The sequence below is a fragment of the Papio anubis genome, chromosome 20, assembly GCF_008728515.1.
Source record: "Papio anubis isolate 15944 chromosome 20, Panubis1.0, whole genome shotgun sequence".
Classification (NCBI taxonomy): Eukaryota; Metazoa; Chordata; class Mammalia; order Primates; family Cercopithecidae; genus Papio; species Papio anubis.
In genome coordinates this window covers 3,720,633-3,742,733 of record NC_044995.1, presented here as the reverse complement: position 1 = coordinate 3,742,733, position 22,101 = coordinate 3,720,633, and the positions used below count along the sequence as shown (strand labels likewise).

General features: G+C 55.4%; 3 protein-coding genes across 3 annotated transcripts in view; all 3 read left to right on the top strand.

Moving 5' to 3' along the window:
* Window positions 1-5,481, top strand: part of TOMM40 (translocase of outer mitochondrial membrane 40) — a 12,899-nt gene extending 7,418 nt beyond the window's left edge. Inside the window, exons 7-10 of the mRNA XM_031659165.1 lie at window positions 2,319-2,441; window positions 2,626-2,702; window positions 2,806-2,908; window positions 4,821-5,481. Coding sequence (XP_031515025.1) covers window positions 2,319-2,441; window positions 2,626-2,702; window positions 2,806-2,908; window positions 4,821-4,960 — 443 coding nt within the window. The 3' untranslated portion in view covers window positions 4,961-5,481. The remainder of the gene's footprint in view (window positions 1-2,318; window positions 2,442-2,625; window positions 2,703-2,805; window positions 2,909-4,820) is intronic.
* A 2,201-nt stretch (window positions 5,482-7,682) lies between these two features.
* APOE (apolipoprotein E) lies at window positions 7,683-11,612 on the top strand. The gene is given in 5 exon segments (XM_031659166.1): window positions 7,683-7,709; window positions 7,711-7,741; window positions 8,427-8,492; window positions 9,937-10,129; window positions 10,751-11,612. Coding segments are annotated over 5 exon segments (1,035 nt in total). The 3' UTR covers window positions 11,469-11,612.
* Window positions 11,613-16,231: 4,619 nt separating this feature from the next.
* APOC1 (apolipoprotein C1) lies at window positions 16,232-20,841 on the top strand. The gene is made up of 4 exons (XM_009198712.4): window positions 16,232-16,387; window positions 16,522-16,599; window positions 17,374-17,509; window positions 20,669-20,841. The coding sequence occupies exons 2-4, from the start codon at window positions 16,542-16,544 to the stop codon at window positions 20,724-20,726; spliced, it is 252 nt and encodes an 83-aa protein (XP_009196976.1). The 5' UTR covers window positions 16,232-16,387; window positions 16,522-16,541; the 3' UTR covers window positions 20,727-20,841.
* The last annotated feature ends 1,260 nt before the right edge of the window (window positions 20,842-22,101 follow it).

Here is a 22,101-nt window from a genome sequence, read left to right as displayed (position 1 = left end):
AGACTCCATCTCAAAAAAAAAAAAAAAAAGGCCAGGCGCGGTGGCTCAAGCCTGTAATCCCAGCACTTTGGGAGGCCGAGACGGGTGGATCACGAGGTCAGGAGATCGAGACCATCCTGCCTAACACGGTGAAACCCCGTCTCTACTAAAAAAATACAAAAAACTAGCCGGGCGATGTGGCGGACGCCTGTAGTCCCAGCTACTCGGGAGGCTGAGGCAGGAGAATGGCGTGAACCCGGGAGGCGGAGCTTGCAGTGAGCTGAGATCCGGCCACTGCACTCCAGCCTGGGCAACAGAGCGAGACTCCGACTCAAAAAAAAAAAAAAAGAGAGAGAGAGAGAGGGAGAGATGGGGGTCTCACCATGTTGCCCCATCTGGTCTCAGACTCCTGGGATCAAATGACCCTCCTGCCTCAGCCTCCCAAAGTGCTAGGATGGCAGGCGTGAGCTACTGTGCCCCGCCCGTGGGATGGTGATTTAACAACCAGTGGTGGGTTCAGGGGTTCATTTGCTTCATCTCCTCTGGGAAGGAGAGTCACACAGTCACTTGCCCAAGCCCATAGGGACCAGCTCCAGCCCACTTCTGATCTCAGCCTCCCCAGAAGATGCCACCAGGACACTGGCCACGAACTCATGGCCTCCCTCACACCCACCAGGCTCATCTTGGGGGGTGCCACCTAACACTCAGCCCCTCTGAGAGCTTCACCCAGCCATGCCTGCAGGTGTGAAAGGCCCCTATTCCTGCAGCTCCAGAGAGCTGGCTCCGGGCTAGCAGGCCAGCCTGCTTCCCCTGGGGGGCCCCAAGTCTGCCACTCTGGTCATCTTGGTCTGGGAAGCATCTTCACACCTGACTTGCTGTGTGCTGTCTCAGCTTCTCTGTGTGCCCTCAGTCTCGTGGCCCCCAACCTCCCTTCCCTTCTCCACATGTCTTCCTCTCCAGGGCCGCAACCTAGGAGATTGCTCGATCGTGGTGGATTTCTCAACTGTGAATCTTCAGTCCCTCTTCTTCCTTCATTTCCGTCTCTGCAGACATGTCGTTTCCTTTTTTTTTTTTTCCCTGTCTTTTTGAGATGGAGTCTTGCAGTGTCTCCCAGGCTGGAGTGCAGTGGCACAATCTCAGCTCACTGCAACTTCCACCTCCTGGGTTCAAGCGATTCTCCTGCCTCAGCCTCCTAAGTAGCTGGGACTACAGGTGCCCGCCACCACACCCAGCTAATTTTTTGTATTTTTAGTAGAGACAGGGTTTCACCATGTTGGCCAGGCTGGTCTCGAACCTCCAACTTCAGGCGATCCGCCCACCTCAGCCTCCCAAAGTGCTGGGATTACAGGTGTGAGCCACTGTGCCCAGCCTCTTTTTCTTTAAAAATTTTTTAAATTTTTTATTTTTTAAGACAGGATCTCTGTTGCCCAGTTTGGAGTGCAGTGGCGTGATCATAGTTCAGTGTAACCTTGACCTTCTGAGGTCAAGCGATCCTCCCGCCTCAGCCTACCAAGTAGCTGGGATTACAGGCCCGTGCCACCACGCCAGGCTTGTTTTCTTTCCCTGTCCCTCCCTCTCTGTTTCCCACTCTCTTCCTCCCCAATTCTTTTGCCCCTATAAAACCACATTTGTGGCGTGTACCCTGGTAGGCTCGAAAGAAACCAGAGTGAATCTATCTCCATCCTGAGGCTTGAGAAGGCAGCCCAGAGGTGGCAGTTCTCTTGTTCAGCAAGCATTCCCTACGGTGGAGGGACAGAGGAACGGAGACTTGGACCTCAGCATAGCGAGTCCAAGCCACAGCTGAGCGTTCGATTCCTCACGACCCCAAGAGGCAGTTAGGTTCACAGAGAGATGATGCCAGCGTCCGCAGTCACCAGCCAGCCTGTGGCAGGGCTGGGATTCGAACCCAGGCTGTGCGTTCTTACTCACACTCTACTCAACGGCCTCTCAGCAGCAGAGTGGCTCAGAGCCTGGGTTTGGGAGGTGTGGAGGCTTGGATTCTGCCCCTGACACATTTCGTGAGCATGAGTGAGTGACTTACCCTGTAAGCTTCTGTAAGTGGTGGTGACCACCTCTGTAAGTGGGGGTGGATAAATGCTGACCACATGGGCTTGTGTCGACCAGATGAGGTCCTTCAGGTAATGCAGTCATAGCAGGGCCTGGGACACTGAGCTCAGCGGTGGGAACCCCTGGGTGATGGGTTAGGAAAAAGGAACCTGTGAGGGAGGCCTGAGAGCAAGCCCAAGCCTCCAGCAGGGGTGAACCTAGAGGGCTTCCTGGAGGTGGAGTCTGGCCTGGCACCCAGGGTGGGTGGAAACTGCTCGTCATTTTGCCCACAGGAATCCTCGTAGCCCACTACCTCCAGAGCATCACACCTTGCCTGGCCCTGGGCGGAGAGCTGGTCTACCACCGGCGGCCTGGGGAGGAGGGCACCGTCATGTCTCTAGCTGGGAAATACACATGTGAGCTTGGGGCCTGGACTCCTGGGTCTGAGGGTGGAGGGGCCGGGCCCCTGGACTTCTCCTGGGTCTGAGGGAGGACGGGCTGGAGCCCTGGACACTTAGGTCTGAGGGAGGAGGCCTGGGTTCCCAGATGCCCAAATCCCCTTGGTAATGAGCCCTCACCTCCACCCCACTCTCTTGACAGTGAACAACTGGTTGGCAACGGTAACGTTGGGCCAGGCGGGCATGCACGCAACATACTACCACAAAGCCAGTGACCAGGTGAGTGGGTGCAGGGACTAGCTGGTGCTGCCAGGGGCTGCCGGGCCTGGAAGTCCAGGCGGGGCCACTCGCTAACTCTCGTGTGTTGCTCCGGCCCCTCCAGCTGCAGGTAGGCGTGGAGTTTGAGGCCAGCACAAGGATGCAGGACACCAGTGTCTCCTTCGGGTACCAGCTGGACCTGCCCAAGGCCAACCTCCTCTTCAAAGGTAAAGGTCTCGGTTTCCCTATGTGGGAAACAGGCGAGAGGTGACTCAACTCTGGGTGTGTGGGCCACCACAGGTGCTGGAGGATGGTGTGCTGCGACCCTGTGGGCCTCCACATTACCAGGGAACACTTGTTAAAAAGTAGGTGGGGCCGGGTGTGGAGGCTCACACCTGTAATCCCAGCACTTTTGGAGGCCGAGGCGGGCGGATCACAAGGTCAGGAGATTGAGACCACCCTGGCTAACACAGTGAAACCCCGTCTCTACTAAAAATACAAAAAAAAATTAGCCGGGCATGGTGGCGGGCGTCTGTGGTCCCAGACGCAGAGGCTGAGGCCAGGAGAATAGCAAGAACCCAGGAGGCGGAGGTTGCAGTGAGCTGAGATCGCGCCACTGCACTCCAGCCTGGGCGACAGAGCCAGACTCTGTCTCAAAAAAAAAAATTAGCCGGGCATGGTGGCGGGTGCTTGTAGTCCCAACTACTCAGGAGGCTGAGGTGGGAGAATGGCATGAACCCAGGAGGCAGAACTTGCAGTGAGCCGAGATGGCGCTACCGCACTCTGGGCAACAGAGCAAGACTCCGTCTCAAAAAAAAAAAAAAAAAAAAAAGTAGGTGGACGACCCTCTACTATGTTTTATGCTTGGGAAAAAAAGTGGCTGGAGTGGCCAGACATGGTGGCTCACGCCTGTAATCCCAGCATTTTGGGAGGTCAAGCCAGGTAGAATACTTGAGGCCAGGAGTTGGAGACCAGCCTGGCCAACATAGTGAAACCCCCCTCTCTACTAAAAGTACAAAGATTAGGTGGTGTGCTGCAGCTGTAGTCCCAGCTATTCGGGAGGCTGAGGCACAAGAATCACTTGAATCTGGGAGGCGGAGGTTGCAGAGAGACAAGATTGCACCACTGCACTCCAGCCTGGGAGACAGAGCGAGACCCAAAAACAATAAAATGAAATGAAAAAATAAAAAGATAAAATAATAATAATAAAATGAAATAAATAAATGTTTAAAAAAATTTTGGTGGAGCATCTGATGAGTGCTTGGACCAAGCTGGAGCTTTGCCCATCCCCTCTTATTTTTCTGCACTTGACCCTCTTATTTTTCTGAGACTGATCTCCCTCTGTCACCCAAGCTAGAGTGTAGCAGTGCAATTGCAGCTCACTGCAGCCACCACCTCCCGGGCTCAAGCAGTCTTCCCACCTCAGTCTCCTGAGTAGCTAGGAACACAGGTGCATGCCACCAGGCCCAGCTAATTTTTTTGAATTTTTTTGGGAGAGACGGGGTTTCACCATGTTGCCCAGGCTGGTCTCGAACTCCTGGACTCAAGCCTTGGCCTCCCAAAGTGCTGGGATTATAGGTGTGAGTCACCACACCCAGCCAGGGTAGAAGGCACTTTGGAAGCATCCAGCCTTGCCCCATTCATCTTACATTAGTGGAAATGGAGGCTTCCAGAGGTTTCAAGGTCACAGCCAAATCCAGAACCTCATCTCAGGCTCACTGGCCATAGTCCCAATGTCCAGTCTTAAGTCTTCTTGGATATCTGTGGCTCACAGACTTTTGGGTGTTTGAGCCTCCTGCTGAGCACTGCTGGGTACACAGCGGTGACCAGCCCTGTCTTCACGGAACTCAGTGGGAGGAACAGATCCATCCCCAGAGTGGGCAGGACTAGGTTGGGGGAACCCAGGGGTCTGGAGGGCTTTTCAGAGGGCAGGGGTCACTGAGCGGAGAGCAGAGGAGGAGTGAGCCATTTGCTGCAGCGTGAAGTTGTTGGGGGTGTGATGGGGTTTCTGGGTGGCAGGAGCGGTCTGGTTGGAGGTCTGGAAGCCGTCAGCATGTGACTGGTATCTAGGGTGGCCAGGAACTGTGCATGGATATGGTGGGAAGCTGGCATGCCTCTCACCTCAGCTCTTCCCTGCAGGCTCTGTGGACAGCAACTGGATCGTGGGTGCCACGCTGGAGAAGAAGCTCCCACCCCTGCCCCTGACACTGGCCCTCGGGGCCTTCCTGAATCACCGCAAGAACAAGTTCCAGTGTGGCTTTGGCCTCACCATCGGCTGAGCCCTCCTGGCCCCCGCCTTCCACGCCCTTCCAATTCCACCTCCACCTCCACCTCCCCCTGCCACAGAGGGGAGACCTGAGCCCCCCTCCCTTCCCTCCCCCCTTGGGGGTCGGGGGGGACATCGGAAAGGAGGGACCCCGCCACCCCAGCAGCTGAGGAGGGGATTCTGGAACCGAATGGCGCTTCGGGATTCTGAGTACTAGGGGCAGCGTGCCAGTGGGCCTGGGGTCCCGGGAAGGATTCCGGAATTGAGGGGCACGCAGGATTCTGAGCACCAGGGGCAGAGGCGGCCAGACAACCTCAGGGAGGAGTGTCCTGGCGTCCCCATCCTCCAAAGGGCCTGGGCCCGCCCCGAGGGGGCAGCGAGAGGAGCTTCCCCATCCCCTGTCAGTCCACCCTGCCCTGTCCACTTTCCCATCTACTCCTCGGTATAAATCATGTTTATAAGTTATGGAAGAACCGGGACATTTTACAGAAAAAAACAAAAAACAACAAAAAATATATGTGGGAAAAAAAAAAAGATGGGAGGCCTCCGTTTTCTCAAGTGTGCCTGGCCTGTTCGGAGCATTTCTTCCGGAGTCCGGCCGCCCTGACCTTCCCCCAGCCGCCTGCAGGGGGCGCCAGAGGGCCGGAGCACGGAAAGCAGCGGAGCCGCACCACTGCCTGGCTTGACGGTGCATTGAGTCCGGCTCAGAGGGGCGCAGCGTGGCCCGGGATCGCAGTCTCCCCATCCGGAACATCTGCCCTGCTGGGGGACACCTCGGGCCTTCTGTCGTCCGAGGGTAGGGTCTCAAGGTCACTCGCCCCAGCTTGACCTGGCCGGAGTGGCTGTAGAAGACTTTGTCCCTGCAAACTGCAGCAGCAGAGATGACACTCTCTGAGTGCAGACATGGGGGGGGCAGGGAGCTGGGAGAAGGTTCAAGCTACTGGAACAGCTTCAGAACAACTAGGGTACTAGGAACTGCTGTGTGGGGAAGAAGGGGCTCAAGGACTTGCAGGCATGAGAGGAGGGGCCTAGGCCAGACTAGGCTCCTTGTGCAGCCATGGGGGTTGGGTCACCTATGTCTGAGGATGTGGTGCTGTCTGGATTTTGCCAACCTAGGGCTGGTGTCAGCTGACACCCAACACACCAGCACCACTCCCGAGCCTCCGGGAACTGGAACTCTGTCTACCCCCAGGGTCTAGGGAGGGAGGCTGCTGAGTAGAGCTGACCCCAAGTTACCCACAGAAGCCACCTCAGCCACCCCCTGCCAGCCAAAGCAAACAGGCCCCGCCCGGCACTGGGGGCTCCTTCCCGGGACCAGGAGTCCAGCCTCCCCTGACTCGCAGAATCCTCTGATCCCACCCACTCCAGTTCTCGATGTGTGACTTTGCCATTCATCTCGCTGCTGAACCGCGGGTTTCTCCTCTGAAACATCTGGGATTTATAACAGGGCTGTTAGGAAAGTGACAGCATCTGAGCGCTCACTGCGGCCTGTCCATTGCTAGCCCTAACAGGACCACTGTGCCAAGGCTGTCCTCCGTGCTCGATACACGTTAGCGTGTCACTGCTTTCCCAGTCTGATGAGCAAAGGAACCCGATGCTCAGAAAGGACAAGTCATTTGCCCAAGGTCACACAGCTGGCAACTGGCAGAGTCAGGATTCAAGCCCTGGCAGTTTGACTCCAGAATCCTAACCTTAACCCAGAAGCACAGCTTCAAGACCCTGGAAACCACAATGCCTGTGGCAGCCAGGGGGAGGTGCTGGAATCTCATTTTACACGTGGGGAGGGGTGGGTCCCCTGTGCTCAAGGTCACAACCAAAGAGGAAGCTATGATTAAAACCCAGGTCCCACTCGCAAAGCCTACATACACTTCTAGCAGATGCACCACACTGTTCCCACCCCCCTCCCATCCCACTTCTGTCCAGTCGCCTAGCCCCATTTTCTTTTCTTTTTTCTTTTTCTTTTTTTGTTTTTCTTTTTAGAAAGCATCACTCTTGCTCAGGCTGGTGTGCAGTGGCGAGACTTCGGCTCACTGTAACCTCCACCTCCCGGGTTCAAGCGAGTCTCCTGCCTCAGCCTCCCAAGTAGCTAGGATTACATGCGCCCGCCACCACGCCTGGCTAATTTTTGTATTTTTAGTAGTGATGGGGTTTCACCATGTTGGCCAGGCCGGTCTCAAACTCCTGACCTTACGTGTTCCGCCCACCGTGGCCTCCCAAAGTGCTGGGACTACAGGCGGGAGCTACCGCGCCCAGCCCCTCCCATCCCACTTCTGTCCAGCCCCCTAGCCCTACTTTCTTTCTGGGATCCAGGAGTCCAGATCCCCAGCCCCCCCTCCAGATTGCATTCATCCAGGCACAGGAAAGGACAGGGTCAGGGAAGGAGGACTCTGGGCGGCAGCCTGAACATTCCCCTTCCACGCTTGGCCCCCAGAATGGAGGAGGGTGTCTGGATTACTGGGCGAGGTGTCCTCACTTCCTGGGGACTGTGGGGGGTGGTCAAAAGGCCTCTATGCCCCACCTCCTCCCTCTGCCCTGCTGTGCCTGGGGCAGGGGGAGAACAGCCCACCTCGTGACTGGGGGCTGGCCCAGCCCGCCCTATCCCTGGAGGAGGGGGCGGGACAGGGGGAACCCTATAATTGGACAAGTCTGGGATCCTTGAGTCCTACTCAGCCCCAGCGGAGGTGAAGGACGTCCTTCCCCAGGAGCCGGTGAGAAGCGCAGTCGGGGGCACGGGGATGAGCTCAGGGGCCTCTAGAAAGATGTAGCTGGGACCTCGGGAAGCCCTGGCCTCCAGGTAGTCTCAGGAGAGCTACTCGAGGTCGGGCTTGGGGAGAGGAGGAGCGGGGGTGAGGCCAGCAGCAGGGGACTGGACCTGGGAAGGGCTGGGCAGCAGAGACGACCCGACCCGCTAGAAGGTGGGGTGGGGAGAGCATGTGGACTAGGAGCTAAGCCACAGCAGGACCCCCACGAGTTGTCACTGTCATTTATCGAGCACCTACTGGGTGTCCCCAGTGTCCTCAGATCTCCATAACTGGGAAGCCAGGGGCAGCGACACGGTAGCTAGCCGTCGATTGGAGAACTTTAAAATGAGGACTGAATTAGCTCATAAATGGAAAACGGCGCTTAAATGTGAGGTTAGAGCTTAGAATGTGAAGGGAGAATGAGGAATGCGAGACTGGGACTGAGATGGAACCGGCGGTGGGGAGGGGGAGGGGGTGTGGAATTTGAACCCCGGGAGAGAAAGATGGAATTTTGGCTATGGAGGCCGACCTGGGGATGGGGAAATAAGAGAAGACCAGGAGGGAGTTAAATAGGGAATGGGTTGGGGGCGGCTTGGTAACTGTTTGTGCTGGGATTAGGCTGTTGCAGATAATGGAGCAAGGCTTGGAAGGCTAACCTGGGGTGGGGCCGGGTTGGGGTCGGGCTGGGGGCGGGAGGAGTCCTCACTGGCGGTTGATTGACAGTTTCTCCCTCCCCAGACTGGCCAATCACAGGCAGGAAGATGAAGGTTCTGTGGGCTGCGTTGCTGGTCACATTCCTGGCAGGTATGGGGCGGGGCTTGCTCGGTTTCCCCGCTTCTCCCCCTCTCATCCTCACCTCAACCTCCTGGCCCCATTCAAGCACACCCTGGGCCCCCTCTTCTTCTGCTGGTCTGTCTTCCCCTTGAGGGGAAAGCCCAGGTCTGAGGCTTCTATGCTGCTTTCTGGCTCAGAACAGCGATTTGACGCTCTGTGAGCCTCGGTTTCCTCCCCCCGCTTTTTTTTTTTGAGCCAGAGTCTCACTCTGTCGCCCAGGCTGGAGTGCAGTGGCGCAATCTCAGCTCACTGCAAGCTCCGCCTCCCGGGTTCACGCTATTCTCCCGCCTCAGCCTCCCGAGTAGCTGGGACTACAGGCGCCCGCCACCATGCCCGGCTAATTTTTTGTACTTTGAGTAGGGAAGGGGTTTCACTGTATTATCCAGGATGGTCTCTATCTCCTGACCTCGTGATCTGCCCGCCTTGGCCTCCCAAAGTGCTGGAATTACAGGCGTGAGCCACCGCGCCCGGCCTCCCCATCCTTAATATAGGAGTTAGAAGTTTTTGTTTGTTTGTTTTTGTTTTGTTTTTGTTTTGTTTTGAGATGAAGTCCCTCTGTCGCCCAGGCTGGAGTGCAGTGGCTCCCAGGCTGGAGTTCAGTGGCTGGATCTCGGCTCACTGCAAGCTCCGCCTCCCAGGTTCACGCCATTCTCCTGCCTCAGCCTCCGGAGTAGCTGGGACTACAGGAACATGCCACCACACCCGACTAACTTTTTTTGTATTTTTAGTAGAGACGGGGTTTCACCATGTTGGCCAGGCTGGTCTGGAACTCCTGACCTCAGGTGATCTGCCTGCTTCAACCTCCCAAAGTGCTGGGATTACAGACGTGGGCCACCGCGCCCGGCTGGGAGTTAAGAGGTTTCTAATGCATTGCATTAGAATACCAGACACGGGACAGCTGTGATCTTTATTCTCCATCACCCCACACAGCCCTGCCTGGGGCACACAAGGACACTCAATACACGCTTTTCCGCTAGGCACGGTGGCTCACCCCTGTAATCCCAGCATTTTGGGAGGCCAAGGTGGGAGGATCACTTGAGCCCAGGAGTTCAACACCAGACTCAGCAACATAGTGAGACTCTCTCTACTAAAAATACAAAAATTAGCCAGGCCTGGTGCCACACACCTGTGGTCCCAGCTACTCAGAAGGCTAAGGCAGGAGGATCGCTTAAGCCCAGAAGGTCAAGGTTGCAGTGAACCACGTTCAGGCCACTGCAGTCCAGCCTGGGTGACAGAGCAAGACCCTGTCTGTAAATAAATAACGCTTTTCAAGTGATTAAACAGACTCCCCCCTCACCCTGCCCACCATGGCTCCAAAGCAGCATTTGTGGAGCACCTTCTGTGTGCCCCTAGGTACTAGCTGCCTGGACGGGGTCAGAAGGAACCTGAACCACCTTCAACTTGTTCCACACAGGATGCCAGGCCAAGGTGGAGCAACCGGTGGAGCCAGAGACAGAACCCGAGCTTCGCCAGCAGGCTGAGTGGCAGAGCGGCCAGCCCTGGGAGCTGGCACTGGGTCGCTTTTGGGATTACCTGCGCTGGGTGCAGACACTGTCTGAGCAGGTGCAGGAGGAGCTGCTCAGCCCCCAGGTCACCCAGGAACTGACGTGAGTGTCCCCATCCCGGCCCTTGACCCTCCTGGTGGGCGGCTATACCTCCCCAGGTCCAGGTTTCATTCTGCCCCTGCCACTAAGTCTTGGGGGTCCTGGGTCTCTGCTGGTTCTAGCTTCCTCTTCCCATTTCTGACTCCTGGCTTTAGCTCTCTGGAATTCTCTCTCTCAGTTCTGTTTCTCCCTCTTCCCTTCTGACTCAGCCTGTCACACTCGTCCTGGCGCTGTCTCTGTCCTTCACTAGCTCTTTTATATAGAGACAGAGAGATGGGGTCTCACTGTGTTGCCCAGGCTGGTCTTGAACTTCTGGGCTCAAGCGATCCTCCCACCTCGCCTCCCAAAGTGCTGGGAATAGAGACATGAGCCACCTTGCTCGGCCTCCTAGCTCTTTCTTCGTCTCTGCCTCTGCTCTCTGCGTCTGTCTTTGTCTCCTCTCTGCCTCTGTCCCGTTCCTTCTCTCTTGGTTCACTGCCCTTCTGTCTCTCCCTGTTCTCCTTAGGAGACTCTCCTCTCTTCCTTCTCGAGTCTCTCTGGCTGATCCCCATCTCACCCACACCTATCCCAGCCCTTCTCCTCGCCTCCCCCTGTGCGCACACCCTCCCGCTCTTTCGGCTGCAGGACGCTGATGGACGAGACCATGAAGGAGTTGAAGGCCTACAAATCGGAACTGGAGGAACAGCTGAGCCCGGTGGCGGAGGAGACGCGGGCACGGCTGTCCAAGGAGCTGCAGGCGGCGCAGGCCCGGCTGGGTGCCGACATGGAGGACGTGCGCAGCCGCCTGGTGCAGTACCGCAGCGAGGTGCAGGCCATGCTGGGCCAGAGTACCGAGGAGCTGCGGGCGCGCCTCGCCTCCCACCTGCGCAAGCTGCGCAAGCGGCTCCTCCGCGATGCTGATGACCTGCAGAAGCGCCTGGCAGTGTATCAGGCCGGGGCCCGCGAGGGCGCCGAGCGCGGGGTCAGCGCCATCCGCGAGCGCCTGGGACCCCTGGTGGAGCAGGGCCGCGTGCGGGCCGCCACTGTGGGCTCCCTGGCCAGCCAGCCGCTTCAGGAGCGGGCCCAGGCCTTGGGTGAGCGGCTGCGCGCACGGATGGAGGAGATGGGCAGCCGGACCCGCGACCGCCTGGACGAGGTGAAGGAGCAGGTGGCGGAGGTGCGCGCCAAGCTGGAGGAACAGGCCCAGCAGATAAGCCTGCAGGCCGAGGCCTTCCAGGCCCGCCTCAAGAGCTGGTTCGAGCCCCTGGTGGAAGACATGCAGCGCCAGTGGGCCGGGCTGGTGGAGAAGGTGCAGGCTGCCGTGGGCGCCAGCACCGCCCCTGTGCCCAGCGACAATCACTGAACGCCCAGACCTACAGCCATGCGACCCGACTCCACCCCGTGCCTCCTGCCACCGCTCAGCCTGCAGCGGGAGACCCTGTCCCCGCCCCAGCCGTCCTCCTGGGGTGGGCCCTAGTTTAATAAAGATTCGCCAAGTTTCACCGCATCTGCTGGCCTCCCTGTGTGATTTCCTCTAAGCCCCAGCCTCAGTTTCTCTTTCTGCCCGCACACTGGCCACACAGTTCTCAGCCCCCTCCTCTCTGTCTGTGTTTGCCTGTCTGTATCTTTCTCTCTGCCTTTTTTTTTTTTTTTTTAAGATGGAGTCTGGCTCTGTCACCCAGGCTGGAGTGCAGTGGCGTGATCTTGGCTCACTGCAACCTCTGCCTCTTGGGTTCAAGCGATTCTCCTGCCTCAATAGCTAGGATTACAGGCTCATGCCACCACATCCAGCTAATTTTTGTATTTTTAGTAGAGACAAGCTTTCACCATGTTGGCCAGGCTGGTCTCAAACTCCTGACCAAGTGACCCACCCACCGGCCTCCCAAAGGGCTGAGATTACAGGCCTGAGCCACTGTGCCTGGCCTCTGCCCCTCTTTCTTTTTTTGGGGGGGACAAGGTCTCACCCTGTCACCCGCCATCACAGCTCACTGTAGCCTCCACCTCCTGGACTCAAGTGATAAGTGATCCTCCCACCTCAGCCTCTCCAGTAGCTGAGACTACAGGCGCACACCACCAGGATTAATTTGTGGGGAGTGTGTGTGTGTGTTTGTGGAGATGGGATCTGGCTTTGTTGCCCAGGCTGATGTGGAACTCCTGGGCTCAAGCGATACTCCCACCGTGGCCTCCTGAGTAGCTGAGACTACTGGCTAGCACCATTACACCCTGCTTTTTATTATTATTATTATTTATAGAGACAAGGTCTTACTACGTTGCCCAGGCTGGTCTCAAACTCCTGGACTCAATCGATCCTCCCCCACTGGCCTCCCAAAGTGCTAGGATTCCAGGCGTGAGGCACCGTGCCCGGCCTGCCCAACCTAATACCTGTTCCTCAGAGTTGCAACTCCAAATGACCTGAGATTGGTGCCTTTATTATGAAGCCGTTTTTCTTTTTTTCTGCTGTCATTGTTCTCCCTCCTCTCCTCCAGTCTTATCTGATATCTGCCTCCTTCCCACCCCTCACCCAGCCCCGCCCCTCTGTCTCCCTGTTCTCCTTAGGAGACTCTGGCTTCCTGTTTTCCTCCACCTCTATCTTTTATCTCTTCCTCCTACGGTTTCTCTCTCCCTGGCCCGCTTGTTTCTACCCCCAACTCCCTTCATCTGGGTTTCTCGCTCCAACGCTGGGTTTGGTTTGAGCCCTCTCCTTCTCCAGTTCCCTCTGAGCTAGCTGTCCCTTCACCGGCTGTGAACTGGGCTTCCCTGCCCAACCCTCATTCTCTTTTTTTTTTTTTTGAGACAGAGTCTCACTCTGCTGCCCAGCCTGCAATGTAGTGGTGTGATTATGGTTCACCGCAACCTCCACTTCCCGGATTCAAGAGATCCTCCTGCCTCAGCCTCCAGAGTAGCTGGGATTTTGGTAGAGACAAAGCTTCACTACGTTGGCCGGGCAGGTCTCGAACTCCTGACCTCAAGTAATCTGCCTGCCTCACCCTCCCAAAGTGCTGAGGTTACAGGCATGAACCACCTCACCCGGACCATCCCTCATTCTCTATCCTTTCCTCCAGTTGTGATGTCCACCCCTTGTGTTTCCCAACAAGCCTACTGGGTACTGAGTCCAGCCTGGGAAGAGAAGGGAGCGGCTCCTTTGTTGAATTCTGCACCAGGCCCATGCTGAGATGAGAGCTGGCGCTCAGAGAAGGGAAGCTTGGATGGAAGCCTAGGAGCCGCCGGCACTCTCCTCCCCTCCCACCCCCTCAGTTCTCAGAGACAGGGAGGACGGTTCCCACCAACGGGGGACAGGCCAGGACTTGAGCTTGTATCTCCTGGGCCAGCTGCAATGTCTGCATGTCCCTCTGCCCGCCTTGGCTCCTGCACGTCCTGAACTCGGTGCTTTCCCTGGCGCTGCTCTGATCACCCACGAGAAGGCAGTTCCCCTCCCCTGGAGATGACTCACCAGGGCTGAGTGAGGAGGGAAAGGGTCAGTGTGCTCACAGGCAGGGGTCCTGGTCCACTGAGCCTGCTGCTGATTCACTATGTGTCCAGGGGCTGGAGCAGCAGCCTCTCAGAGCCTCGGTTTCCCCAGATGTCAATGAGGGGATCAGCATCAGTCACATCTGCCACCTGAAGAGTCGAACCTTGAGTTCTCACCTATAAGAATTTTTTTTTTTTTTGAGACAGTGCCTTGCTCAGTCGGCCATGCTGGAGTGCCGTAGCACGATCATAGATCACTGCAGCCTCCAACTCAAGTGACCCTCCTGCCTCAACCTCCTGAGTAGCTGGGGCCACAGGCACCCACCACCATACCTGGCTAATTTTTTCTTTTTTGAGGCGGAATCTCACTCTGTCGCCCAGGCTGGAATGCAGTGGCACCATCTCGACTGACCACAACCTCCAACACCCAGGTTCAAGAAATTATCCTGCCTCAGCCTCCCGAGTAGCTGGAATTACAGGCGCACACAACCACACGAGGCTAATTTTTGTATTTTTAGTAGAGACGGGCTTTCATCATGTTGGTCGGGTTGATCTCCAACTCCTGACCTCAGGTGATCCACCCGCCTCGGCCTCCCAAAGCCCTGGGATTACAGGCGTGAGCCACCACGCCCGGCTATATTTTAACATTTTTTGTAGAGATGGGGTCTTACTATGTTGCCCAGGCTGGTCTCAAACTCCTGGGCTCAAGCAGATACTCCTGCCTCAGCTTTCCAAAGTGGTCGGATTACAGGTGTGAGCCACCACGACCAGCCGACCTATGAAGACGTCTAAGCAGACAGGGCACCCTATCTCACTACATCCCCAGTCAGATCCAGAGGTGATACAAGGATGGGAAGGAGGTTCCAGAACAAAGGCTGGCAGGGAGTCGTATAGGACAGGAGCTGATCCAGCAACAATCCAGAGGGACATCCTGGAGCCTGGGAAGGAGAAGGACAGCCCCTTTTTTTTTATTTTTTATGTTTTTGAGACAGAGTCTCACTCTGTCACCCAAGCTAGAGTACAGTGGCACAATCTCGGCTCACTGGGACCTCCACCTCATGGTTCAAGCGACTCTCCTGCCTCAGCCTCCTGAGTAGCTGGGACCACAGGTGCACACCACCATCCCTGAATAACTTTCGAATTTTTGGTAGAGACGGAGTTTCACCATGTTGGCCAGGCGGGTCTCCAACTCCTGACCTCAAGTGTTCCGCCCACCTCAGCCTCCCAAAGTTCTGGGATTACAGGCATGAACCACTGCAACCAGCCAGTAGCCCCCATCTTTGCCCCTCGCTGAGCCCTACTGGATGTTCTTGGTTGGGCGACAGTTTCCCCATCTATAAAACAGAAACTCCTATAGCAGAGGAGAGGATGAGGTTGGAAAAGCAGGAGCACTGTTTTCTATTCTTGTGGGGTCAGGGAAGCAGACATCTGGGTGGATGTTTGGGGAATGTTAGGCTCAGTTGGGGAAGTAGGGGGGCCCCTGGGGCTGACAGGGACTGGAAGCTCTGAACTCGCCAGAGGGATGTTGCAATCCTGCCAGGGTCTTGTCTATGCTGTCCTTTTCACAACCACCCCCCTACCGCCAGGCTGACACGTGGTTGTGGGGGCACAAGGCCAGCCAACCTAGAGTCTGAGGCTGGGCCGAGGACACCCTCCCCACCAGCTGCCAGGGTCACTGGCGGTCAAAGGCAGCTGGTGGGGAAGGAATTGGACTCCAGCCTTGGGGGACGGATGTGGTGATGGGGGGAAGCAGGCTTGGTGCCAGGAGGGGCCTTGGAGGGTGAATAAGAGCAGATGGAGTGTTGTGGGGAGGTAGTCAGGCAAAGGGGGTGAGTCCCGGTGAAAGGGAGGAAGGGGCATACACTCAGAACTTTTCAGCTGAGGGTTTTAACTTTTTGAGATGGGGTCTCTGTCCCAGCAGGCTGGAGTGCAGTGGCGCAATCATATCTCACTGCAGCCTCGAACTCCTGGGCTCAAGCAATCTTCCTACCTCAGCCTCTTGAGTAGCTGGGACTACAGGCATGCGCCACCACACCTGGCTAATTTTTGAATTTGTTTGTAGAGATGAGGTTTCCCTATATTGCCCAGGCTGGTCTCGAACTCCTGGGCTCAAGCGATCCTTCCTCAGCTTCCCAAAGCGCTGGAATTACAGGCATGAGCCATCACACCTGGCTAATGCAAGTGAGGTTTTTACAGTGTCGTCCAGCTAAGGTGACCCCCTCACAAAAAAGGGACACTGAGAACCATCAAGTTAAGAGCCCAGAGAGTATCAGGGTAGTCTGAGGTGCTTCAAGGGCTGGTCTGAAAGAAATTGGAGGCGGCACGCAGGGTAGGAGTGCGGGGCCAACTGAGACCCCAGCAACATAAAGGAAAAGTTGTTGGGGCTGAGGAGGCTTGCTAAGAGAGGGGAAGTGGGGGAAAGAGGTGGTCTAGGGACATGGTGTGAATGAGGGGCGGATGAGATCACAGGGTTATTACTAGAAGGCCCCTGAGGGCAGATGTCCACAGGGACAGGACGAGGCTGTCCTCTGAGTGGGGAAAGGGACTGTAGTAGTCTGAGGACCCCCCAGAGTCAGGAAGATTGGGAGGTGAGAATGCTGAACCGTAAGGGGCTCTGGGGCTAAGGGAAGTGCCCGGGACCCCACCTGACCCCAACGCCCACGGGCCAGGGACAGAGGAGAAAAACGAGGGTGGACACAGGGAGGCAGGCTCAGGAGGAGGGAGATCAACATCAACCTGCCCCGCCCCCTCCCCAGCCTGATAAAGGTCCTGCGGGCCGGGACCTCCCACACCAGCCCTCCAGGAAGGATTCAGGTTGGTGCTGAGTGCTTGGGAGGGACACCAGCCTTCACTCTGCAAGAACTCAAAAAAGGGAGATGAGGGGATCGTGGGAAGGAGGGAGGGAGGACGGTGCCACTGATCCCCTGCACCCCTCCCTCTGCCTCCAGAGTGCCCCTCCGGCCCCGCCATGAGGCTCTTCCTGTCGCTCCCGGTCCTGGTGGTGGTTCTGTCGATGGTCTTGGAAGGTAAAAGTGGGATGGGAGAATGCGGAGTTGGACTTTTGGAAGAGTGAAGGTGGCTACAGGCCGGGGGTCCCGGCTTAGAGGACTTCTGAGAGCTCTGGGGCCCCTTCTGGGTCGTGGTTGCCCCATTGTGGTCGGGTGGGTCTTCAGGTTCGCCCAGGCTCAGTTCGGCAGGCGCCAAATCTGCCCAGGAGAGCCCTAGCAACCGATGACGTATTGACGCCCACACCTCTGGGATTGGCTGTCCTGTTTCTACAGCCTTGAAAGTGGGTAAGCGGGATGGGGGGCTCCGGGAGGTGTCGGTGCTGAGTAAGGCAACTCCCAGCGGCTTGAGCCCCACTAGGTCACTCCAGTATCCTCCCCATTCTAACCACATGATCCCCAAAGATCTCCTTATCCATCCCGGGATCCCATCCTAAGGGGGTTCCAATAACAAATTTTTGGCCGGGCAGGGTGGCTCATGCCTGTAACCCCAGCACTTTGGAAGGCCGAGGCGGGCAGATCACTTGAGTTCAGGAGTTCGAAACCAGCCTGGCCCATATGGTGAAACTCCGTCTCTACTAAAAATACAAAAAATTAGCCGGGTATGGATGCACGCACCTGTAATCCCAGCTACTTGGGAGGCTGAGGCAGGAGAACTGCTTGAACTCAGAAGGTGGTGGTTGCAGTGAGCCAAGATTATACCACTGCACTCCAGCTTTGGCTACAGAGCAAGACTCTGTCTCAAAAAAAAAAAAGAAAAGAAAAATGTTGAACCCCTGCCCATATTCCTGGCAGGCCCAGCCCCAGTCCAGGGGGCCCCGGATGTTTCCAGCGCCTTGGATAAGCTGAAGGAGTTTGGAAACACCCTGGAGGACAAGGCTTGGGAAGTGATCAACCGCATCAAACAGAGTGAATTTCCTGCCAAGACACGGTTAGAACCCTTCCCAGGGCACAGGAGGGCGGGGGTGTGTTTTTGGGTGGAGCCCTGGAGGATGGTCCAAGATGAACAAATTGAAAAAAAAAAAACAAGTCCCAGAGAGGCTGACAACGTCCCTCTGGTCACACAGCTAGATCTCAGGGTGCTTAGACTTTAGGGACAGTTTCCCTGACTCTCATCCAGGCCACATTTTTTTTTTTTTTTTTTTTGAGACGGAGTCTCGCGCTGTGGCCCAGGCTGGAGTGCAGTGGCGCGATCTCGGCTCACTGCAAGCTCCGCCTCCCGGGTTCACGCCATTCTCCTGCCTCAGCCTCCTGAGTAGCTGGGACTACAGACGCCCACCACCGCGCCTGGCTAATTTTTTGTATTTTTAATAGAGACGGGGTTTCACCATATTAGCCAGGATAGTCTCGATCTCCTGACCTCGTGATCCACCCGCCTCGGCCTCCCAAAGTGCTGGGATTACAGGCTTGAGCCACCGCGCCCGGCCCAGGCCACATTTTAAAAAGATGGTCTTGGGCTGTGCACCGTGGCTCATGCTTGTAATCTCAGCACTTTGGGAGGCCGAGGTGGGCAGATTGCCTGAGGTCAGGAGTTCGAGACCAGTCTGGCCAATATGGTGAAACCCTGTCTCTACTAAAAATACAAAAAAATTAGCCAGGCGTGGTGGCGTGCGACTGTAATCCCAGCTAGTCAGGAGGCTGAGTCAGGGGAATTGCTCGAACCAGGAAGGCGGGGGTTACAGTGAGCTGACATTGCGCCACTGAACTCGGGCCTGGGTGACAGAACGAGACTCTGTCTCAAAAAAAAAAAAGATGGTCTTGCCCAGGTACAGTGGCTCACACCTGTAATCCTAGCGCTATGGGAGGCTGAGATGGGAGGATTGCTTGAGCCCAGAGGTTCGAGACCAGCCTGACCAACGTGGCAAGATCCTGTTTCTATTAGAAAAAAAAAGATGGTGTTGTGAGATAATGAAAATGAAGGATCCAAGCTTGCCAGACCTGCGTCCCCAGGCTGGCGTAGCACCCCTTACTTCCTGTGTGATCTTGACAGAGGGTCATTACTGTCAGCCTCAGTTTCCTCTCCTATAAACTGGTGGTTCTGCGGGGAAGTAAAGGAGAGGGCCTACAGGGTGTCTGGTACATGTAGATGCTCAGTACATCATCAAACCCACCCTTGCTCCCTTTGGCAAGTTAGAGAGTCATTCATTCCTTAAAAAATATTTATTGAGCATCTGCTAAGTGTTGGAAACTGTCTCAGCGTGGGGAATAAACAGTGAAGAATGTGGTGACTCACACCTGTAATCCCAGCACTTTGGAAGGCTGAGGTGGGTGGATCACTTGAGGTCAGGAGTGCGAGAACCCCGTCTCTACTAGAAATACAAAAAAAATTGGCCGGGCATGGTGGCCCACGCCTGTAGTCCCAGCTACTTGGGAGGCTGAGGCAAGAGGAACCCTTGAGCCCAGGAGACTGAGGCTGCAGTGCGCCATGTTTGTGCCACTGCATTCCAGCCTGGGTAACAGAATGTGACCCTGTCTCAACAACAACAACAACAACAACAAGCAAAAAAAAAAAAAAAAAAGAAAGAAAGAAAGAAGGAAAGAAAAGAAAAGAAAAAGGAAGGAAACAAAACATCCAGCCAGGCCTAAACTTATAAAGATTGTTTGGAGGCCAGGCACAGTGCCTCATACCTGTAATCCCAGCACTTTGGGAGGCCAAGGCAAACGGATCACCTGAGGTCAGGAGTTCAAGACCAGCCTGACTATCATGGAGAAACCCCGTGTCTACTAAAAATACAAAATTAGCCAGGTGTGGTGGTGCATGCCTGTAGTCCTAGCTACTCAGGAGTCTGAGGCAGGAGAATCACTCGAACCCGGGAGGCGGAGGTTGCAGTGAGCTGAGATCGTGCCACTGCACTCCAGCCTGGGTGACAAGGCGAGACTCTGTCTCAAAAAAAAAAAAAAAAAAAAACTCCTGGCACGGTGGCTCACGCCAGTAATCCCAGCACTATGGGAGGCCGAGCGGGCAGATCATGAGGTCAGGAGTTCAAGACTAGCCTGCTCAACATAATGAAACCCTCTCTGTACTAAAAATACAAAAATTAGCTGGATGTGGTGCCAGGCACCTATAGTCCTAGCTACTCGGGAGTCTGAGGCAGGAGAATCGCTTGAACCTGGGAGGCAGAGGTTGCAGTGAGCCAAGACAGCGCCATTGCACTCTAGTCTGGGTGACAGAGCGAAACTATATCTCAAAAAAAAAAAGAAGGGGTTGGTAGCAAGAGATGACAGGCCTTGAAAGCCAGGTCAGGGTGAAACGTTTCTTATTTTTATTTTATTTTATTTTATTTTAAATTTTTTTTTTTTTTTTTGAGATGGAGTCTTGCTCTGTCGCCCAGGCTGGAGTGCAGTGGCGCGATCTTGGCTCACTGTAAGCTCCGCCTCCCGGGTTCACGCCATTCTCCTGCCTCAGCCTCCCAAGTAGCTGGGACTACAGGCGTCCGCCACCACGCCGGCTAATTTTTTGTATTTTTACTAGAGATGGGGTTTCCCCATGTTGGCCAGGATGGTCTCAATCTCCTGACCTCTTGATCCGCCCACCTCAGCCTCCCAAAGTGCTGGGATTACAGGTGTGAGCCACGTGCCCGGTCTTATTTTTCATTTTTTGAAATGGAGTCTTGCTCTGTTGCCCAGGCTGGAGTACAGTGGTGCGATCTGGTCTCACTGCAACCACCACCTCCTGGGTTCAGGCAATTCTCCTACCTCAGCCTCATTAAGTACCTGGAACTACAGGTGTGCAACACTATGCATGGTATTTTGTTTTAGTAAAGGCTGAGATTCACCATGTTGCCCAGGCTGGTCTCGGGCATCCTGACCTCAAGTGATCAGCCTGCCTTGGCCTCCCAAAGTGCTGGGATTACAGGCGTGAGCCACGATGCCCAACTAAGGGTAAAGTGTTGGAACTGCGTGCTCCAGTCCATCTAAGGAAACTAAAAGCACAGAAGTTGGCCCCACCAGCCCGGACCTCCTGTCTGCAGACAGTGAGGAGGTTGGGAATTCAGGAAGGGAAGAGGTGGGAGTCGGTAGCAGGTACAGAATCTGGACAGCCTAGGGAGGGAGCTACACACAGTGACCCCTTCCCTTATCCCTCCCACAGGGATTGGTTTTCAGAGACATTTCGGAAAGTGAAGGAGAAACTCAAGATTAACTCATGAGCACGTGAAGGGTGACATCCCAGGAGGGGCTCTGAAATTTCCCGCACCTCAGCACCTGTGCTGAGGACTGCCCTCCACGTGGCCCCAGGTGCCACCAATAAAAAGCCTATAGAAATTCTCGCAGGGTGCTACCCTGGGGAAGGGCTGCGGGGAGAGGGTAGGGAACTTCCAAGAGGTGGGGAGTGGGGAGGGGCAGGGCTGAACCTGAGGGACTCCTGACAAGCCCTCCAATGCCCCATCTCCTTGCCCTGTGCTGAGGATGTTTTAACTCCGTGGTCTCAAAAGAATCTTCCTAAGAACCTTGCAAACTGGGCCTTATTAATCCCGTAAGGGCATTGAGGCCCAGAGAGGTGAGGCTACTTGTGTAAGGTCACACAGCCAGGAAGTGGAGAACTGGGACTTGATTGAACCCTCAGCCTGGCAATGTCACTATGCTACACTTTCCTGGTGTGGTCTACCCGAGATGAGGGGCTGAGGGTTTTTTGGTTTTGGTTTTTGTTTTTGTTTTGAGGCAGACTCTCACTCTGTCCCCCAGGATGGAGTACGGTGCCTCCGCCTCCCAGGTTCAAGGAATTCTCCTGCCTCAGCCTCCCAAGTAGCTGGGATTACAGGCATGTGCCACCAAACCCAGCTAATTTTTGTATTTTTAGTAGAGACAGGGTTTCATCATGTTGGCCAGGCTGGTCTCCAACTCCTGGGCTTAAGCAATCCTCCTGTCTTGGACTCCCAAAGTATTAGGCTTACAGGCGTGAGCCACTGTGCCCGGCTCTTATGGAAAATTAAACCACATACACATGAGAAACAACCTTATGAACCCTATGTAATTAATATATATATATATATATATATATATATATTTTTTTTTTTTTTTTGAGACGAAGTCTGGTCCTGTCACCCAGGCTTGAGTGCACTTGCATGATCTCCACTCACTGCAGCCTTGCAAACTCCACCACCTGAGTTCAAGGGATTCTCCTGCCTCAGCCTCCTGAGTAGCTGGGATTATAGGCATGTGCCACCATGCCCAGCTAATTTTTTTGTATTTTTAATAGAAACGGAATTTCGCCATGTTGGCCAGGCTGGTCTCAAACTCCTGGCCTTAAGTAATCCACCCGCCTTGGCTTCCCAAAGTGCCAGGAATACGGGCGTGAGCCACCGCGCCCAACTTAAGATTTCAAAGCAAAATATTTGTAAGCCACATATCTAATAAGGGGTTAATATTCAGGCCAGGCGAAGTGGCTCACGCCTGTAATCCCAACACTTTGGGAGGCTGAGGCAGGCCGATCTCCTGAAGTCAAGGGTTCGAGACCTGCCTGGCCAACATGGTGAAACCCTGTCTCTACTAAAAATACAAAAATATTAGCCAGGTGGGGTGGTA